Source organism: Pteropus medius, unplaced genomic scaffold, assembly GCF_902729225.1.
Source record: "Pteropus medius unplaced genomic scaffold, Ma_sr-lr_union100, whole genome shotgun sequence".
Lineage (NCBI taxonomy): Eukaryota > Metazoa > Chordata > Mammalia > Chiroptera > Pteropodidae > Pteropus > Pteropus medius.
In genome coordinates, this window is record NW_024349798.1 from 135761 (window position 1) to 141760 (window position 6000).

General features: G+C 54.4%; 1 protein-coding gene across 8 annotated transcripts; it reads right to left on the reverse strand.

Annotated features, from left to right (window-relative positions):
• Positions 1 to 39: 39 nt before the first annotated feature.
• TGFB1I1 (transforming growth factor beta 1 induced transcript 1) lies at positions 40 to 5594 on the reverse strand. Of its 8 annotated transcripts, none has more exons than XM_039884392.1 (11): positions 5394 to 5594; positions 4008 to 4120; positions 3829 to 3881; positions 3593 to 3754; positions 3346 to 3433; positions 3121 to 3226; positions 2822 to 3016; positions 1803 to 1976; positions 1445 to 1526; positions 988 to 1136; positions 40 to 740 (listed from the first exon to the last, which is right to left on the reverse strand). In XM_039884392.1, the coding sequence occupies exons 1-11, from the start codon at positions 5577 to 5579 to the stop codon at positions 474 to 476; spliced, it is 1575 nt and encodes a 524-aa protein (XP_039740326.1). In that variant the 5' UTR covers positions 5580 to 5594; the 3' UTR covers positions 40 to 473. The 8 variants fall into 8 exon arrangements, with proteins under 8 accessions (XP_039740326.1, XP_039740334.1, XP_039740327.1 ...); XM_039884400.1 differs by having other exon boundaries at positions 3593 to 3735; positions 5394 to 5495; XM_039884393.1 differs by lacking the exon at positions 5394 to 5594 and adding an exon at positions 5131 to 5370 and having other exon boundaries at positions 3593 to 3735.
• Between the last annotated feature and the right edge of the window lie 406 nt (positions 5595 to 6000).

Genomic DNA, 6000 nt, shown 5'->3' on the forward strand with positions numbered 1-6000 from the left:
CACAACAAGGCTCTCCAGTGAAGAGACACAGCACCAGTGTGAAACGGACTATGTGTTTATGCAGGTAGAAAAAAGTGCACAGAGCAGTGAAGGAGCGGGGAGGGCACATCCTGGCCTGACTTCTTCAATTGGAACTGCAAGGGCCCTCCTGCAGTCAGGGGGCTACCTCAAGGGTGGGAATAAAGTGAAGGACTCACGTGCTGCTCATCAGTGTACAACCCACACTGGGGGCATGTGGCCTTGGGATTGGCCGGGCCTTTTTGGAACTTGCCCACTGAGAATTTAGAATAAGGAACCTCAGGAGCAGATCTCTCCAGAGGGAGGGGCCTCACAGGGCGGGGCTGAGGAGAGCCCCAAGCTCAAAGAGCAAGGCCTTAGAGTCTGGAGAGGGAGATCTCTTGGGTCAGGGCGGGGTCTCTGGGGCCGTGGTCCCACCCCCACTGGGGAGGGGTGGGGCGAGCCCTCGCAGGCAGTCAGCCGAAGAGCTTGAGGAAGCAGGGCTGGCAGTACGGCTTGCCGGCACGCTCTTGGAAGGAGCCCTTGGTGAGCGCGCGCAGGCAGAAGGTGCAGGTAAAGTGGTCCGGGTGGAAGCGACGGCCCAGGGCTGAGACACAGCGGCCGGTCACAGGGAGGCCACATGTAGCGCACAGCGAACCACGCCTCTCGTGGAAATGGTTCTCGCACAGCGGGCGGCCCTCGTGCTCGAAAAAGCTGCCTGCTGAGAAGGGCGCGAAGCATTCCTGGGGAAGGGCCACCGTGACAGGATGGGTCAGCCTCCAAGCCACCCCCCCCTCCCCGCCCCGACCCACTTTATGAGCTAAATAACCTTCTTTATGAGCTAAATAACCTTCTTTCTTCTCCCGACAGTCCCACCCCAGCTGTGAAGCCTTGCTGTCAGAGCACTCTGTCCGGGATAATCCAGCCCTACCCCTTAGTCCCACCCCCGCAAATGACTCATCCCCCAGGCCCCGCCCCCACAGAGCGCACCCTGCAGACGAAACAGTCTGGGTGCCAGAGTGCACTGAGCGCCGAAATGTAGTTATCCAGGATGGGGCCTTGGCAGCCCTGGCAGCGTGGAGCGAACAGCTGCAGGAAGTCCTGGCGGCAGTACGGGCGGCCCTCGCGCTCATGGAAACCTAGGGGCAGAAACGAAGTGGGTGGAAAAAAAGGGTGCAGGGCCGCACTGGAGACCTACAAGGTGGGAGACTGTGGGGCCAGAGGAGGGGCAGTCAGAGTGAGCAGTTACGGGAGGGACAGGGTATAGGATAGGGACAGAGCGGGAGGGGATGGGATGGGAACTCACGGGTGGGAGTTAGGGCCAGAAGAGAGCAGGAGAAAATTCATAGCATCAAGGACTAAGGAGGTCAATAGCAGGCTGAGCCAAAGTGGGGCAAGGTAGGAAGTCCAGCGGACCTATGGCTTTCAAAGTAGGAATCAAGCTCACCCTCATCTCCGAAGGGCTCCCCGCAACTGACGCAACAGAAGTGCTCTGGGTGCCAGTGAGTGCCCAAGGCAGTAACCATCTTCTGTGAGGAATGAAAGTGGATACTCAGTGTGACCTTCCACCCCTTCTTTCCTTCCTTTCCTACAATTCAACCTAGGTGAGTGGGTTGAAGTATGAGTTTGAGGTGCTGGAGACCTGAGGAGTAGCTCGGGAGTCAAAGAGAGAAGGAGGAGTCCAAAGGGCCATGGATGAGGCCAAGAGGCAGGGCTGGAGGCAAGGGACCATGAGTAGATCAAGCCCATCTCACAGATTCCTTGGGTAACACAGTACTGGGGTTTGTGGGCCAGGCAGGGCTCACATGTCTGATGGGTTGATTGCAGAGGCCACATCGTGGGGAGAAGCGCTGGAAGTAGCACTCAGGGCAGAAGGGGGCTCCATCCTTCTCGAAGAAGCTGCTGCCTCCCAGGGCAACGGAACAGCCACTACAAACGAAGTGCTCAGGGTGCCAAGCACGCCCCAGCGCTGTCACCACCTGGGAGTTAGGAGTGAGGCCCAGGTCAGAGTGGCCCTAGGACTACCGTGTGCCCAGTGAGCTAAGGTTTACATGGCACTTTTCAAGTCTCATCTCTGAGAGATCAGGATGAAAAATTTACTGTTCAAATCACTCAGTCTGTAAGTGATGGAGATTCAACCCAGGTTTTCCAGCACAGTGCCCACAATACTTTTAGGGGCCTAAAAATGTTGTAATTTCTTTTAAAATCAGGAGAAAAAAATGAGCTAGAAAAAATGATTTCATATATAATGTATTCATCTTTATACTAACACAGTCATAAAATACAATTTTAATATATATTTTTTTAATGGAGGAAGAGACTCACAAAGGCAAAAGTGCCTAGGGCCCAAGAAAGTCATAATGCCACCTTGCTTTGCTGAGATTGGAAATTCTGGGATGGGAGTAGGGCACTTTATCTATCAAGAGGATCTAGGTCAACCACTGGGCACAATTGTCAATAATATCTGCTCGGTCAATAAACCAAGAACCAGAGCTCCCAAACTAGACTCTGGTGGAGGAAAAGCAGTCTTGTGGTGGGTGGAGCAAACTAGGCTTTTGTAAAGATTAAATGAGATGGGGATTGTAGAGAAGCTAGTAGCACAGTGCCTGGCACATAGGGAGAACCACAATAAATGGTAACTGGGTTGGAATTCTCACTCTGCCACTTATTTGCTGTGTGACTCAGTTTCCTCATCCATAAAATATGAATAACAATAATACCCACTTTCCAGAATTATTTATTAAAAGGGAACAGCACAAAGGCTAGCTCTCAGTGAAGATGGGTCTGTGGATCTCTACCTCCCTATTTACATGGCTCCACTTACTTGTCCAGCAATATGTTTATTGCAGGAGCCACAGAGGCCCTTTGCCTGGGTGGGAATGCCACGGCGGGTTAGGTCGGACTGCAGCAGCCCCAGCATGGTGTCTAGGCTGCCCTTGCCAGTAGGCCCTGGTGGGGATGGGGAGCCCTCATTCGTGGAACTTGGCACTGGTGGCTGGGTTGGCCCAGAAGCTGGAAGCTGCAGCAGGGAGAACATGTGAGTTGAGTCAGCAGATATGGAAAGGTCTAAAATGGGTTGAGGAGCCACAAATTCACACTGGTCCATCCCCTTGCCTGACTCACGTGGTTCTGGACTCGGAAGTCAGAGAGTGAGGCCATCAATCTATCCAGCTCTAGGGTAGCCGAGGTGGCTGAAGTCTTTGGGAGAACAGGGGATGGGCTAGAAGGGCTGTGAAGAACACTACTTGTATCAGCTCAGAGCCTCCCAGAGTAATGCTCACTCCAGTAACTCAGGCATCCAAGAACCAATCACCTCTCTCCCAGCCCTGCCAACTATACCAAACTCACAGGCTGGGCCGTTTCTTGTCCTCAGATTGGTCCTCCTTCAGCTCCCCTGCAGTCTCCTTGCTAGATGGGAACTGAGACATTATTTCATCTGCAGAGAGGACAAAAGGGCACTGGACATAGGGCCATGCTCTACCCACCCTCCCACTTAAGGCTTTGTGTCCTTTTAGCTTCTACTCTGAGAAATCTACACCCCTTAATTAAGGACTATACCCCATCCCATCAAGGCCTATCTCAGTAACCTTGGTACCTGTGATGTTGAACTGAGTAGCATTAAGTTCCTGAAGCAACCGGTCTAGCTCACAGAGCCCCGTGCCCAAGACACCGCTGGAAGAGGAGAATGGAGGGGCCGCAGGGGCCGCAGGCTTGGGGGACCGAGGCTTGCATACCGTACTGGGAAACAGGGTGGGAGCTGAGGTTCAGGGGTGGGGATTCCAAGCCTCTTCTCGATTGGCTTCCCCAACCCCTAGTTCCCACGTCCCTTACCTGTACAGATGGTCCTTGTCCTCAGAGGCTCCTGAAGACTCCCCCGGCCCCATCTACAGAGAGAAGGACTCATGTATAGGATAATAGATCTGTACTTTGCCTTACTTAAGCCTAGATTCCCCTAGCCCTGGCCAAGACTGGCCTTAGTGGTTGCCCCGGTACACAGCATCTGATCTCACCTGTGGCTGGCCATAGGACAGGGGAGATGCGAGGGGCTCTGGGGTCCGCTCTTTTGGAGCTCCTGACCTTGGCATGTGTGAGGTGGTGGTTTCCAGGTCAGACAGCAGGGCATCTGTAGGGAGAGGCCATCAGGGTGAGAGGTTGAAAGGTCAAGGTTAGGGTAGAGACAGGGTTTTAAGTGGGCAGTATTCGGGGAGGATGGAAGCCAGTATTAAGAGCCCGGGTCAGGAATCAGAAAGAAACACAAGGCCAGACCAAGGCAGAGAAGTGGAGGGCAGCAAGAAATGTTTATGACTAGAACATCCCAAATGGCTCATCCTGAGAGTCAGGCACAAACCCATCCACTTTTTTATTTTCCAAATCTTCCCTAATGCAGTCAGAATTAGCTCTTTACTGGAGCCAAAGCTGGCTCCATCCCAAATTGTTCAGTTGGCCATATGCCTAGCACCCAGCTTTCTGACTGGACGCTCTTTTTGCCATGCCCAGTAATTCCTCCTCTCCCCTCCCCTCTCCCCGCCCCCCTTCTGCCCCCCACACCTGAACAGGCCCACTTGGCTCTGGCCCACCTCCAGACCCTACTGGGTCCCACCCTATGTACCTCATTAGTGAGTCTACAGGGACCTGCTTTATGATTGGCTTATTCCCCACAGTGTAATACCCTTTGCCTCTGCTGAGCAGCACCCCTTATTGCAGCATGCTGGAACCCCTTCTGTCCCTCAGTTGGAGGGCATAGTCTTATAGCCCAAGTTCCAACAGACAGAGAGGACAAAATGCCTGGGTCTTCTTCTTGCCCAGACACCAACACCCACTCACCCGCCCCTGTCCCCGTCCCCAAATTAGGATCTTTTGAACCTTTTCCCTTCCAGAACTTAGAAGTCCCTGGCCCTTTACTCTTCCTCTCTGAGCATGGTGGTAGAAGCCTTAAGCTCACGCTAATATCTACCTGACCCCTACCACACTTAGGTGCCCTTAATACTTTCCTTCCCCAAACCCCACAGCCCTTCTCCAGAACTTAATGTCAAAGCCTCCTTTCCTGTCTACTTTCCCAGTTCCTGGACCCAAGATCCCTTTAACCTCTACCATCCCAGAGCCCCTGAGCCCAGGCGCCCAAAGCAGCCGCACCTCCTTGCTCATCTGTCCACAGCCAGTGATGGAGGAGCAGAGCGAGGGAAGAAGGGAGGGAGCGGCTGGCTCGGGAAAGGCAGGAAGAGAGAGGCAGGAAGGAGGACATGGAGTCGGAAAGAAGGCGCGGGCAGATAGACCAGGAGTGAGAAGAGAGGAGACAGGGATGGGGAGATGCAAGGATCGCGAGGGAGTCCAGTATAGGGAAGTAGGTCCAGAGAATAGTGAGGAGCTGGGGACAAGGGAACTCGGGCCCCACTCACCCAGGTCCTCCATGGCGGGGCACAGGCAGACCACGCTGGGCGAGCAGGGCGGGGACCGTGTCCGGTGGGGTGGGGGCGGCGAGGGGGGGGGAACGTCCGGGAGCTGGAGGCCCAGCCGTGACCATGTAAGGAAGCCGGGACCAGTTGGGATGGGGCTGGAGGTAAATTGCGGGGAGTAGGGAGCATCGAACGGGAGAACCCGAGGTGGGGGTGTGTAAGGGAGGGAGGGCCCAGCCCACACAGGCCCAGCCCGCCTTCGACCACACCCCAGCCTTGGCCTTGGCTGCAGGGAGCCCCAGGCAGCCACAGCCAATGTCAGAGAAGTGGCTCTTTCAGATCATGCCGGAGATCTTCTGCCCAGTGAGACTCTCAGATACAGACTGAGACCCCCCCAAGCAAACACCTCTCAAAGCTGGCATCCTGAGTCTCAGACAGAGCCCCACTCCCACCCGGGACTTTCCTAAGAGGCTTGATCCAGACAGAATTTTGAGATCGGAGGCAGGAATGATGTTTTAAGGATCAGTCAGTCTGATGCCAGGTTCAGAGACCTTTCCCTAGGGACCCTGACAAACAACAACATAAACAGAGATCCCAAAAGGCACATATA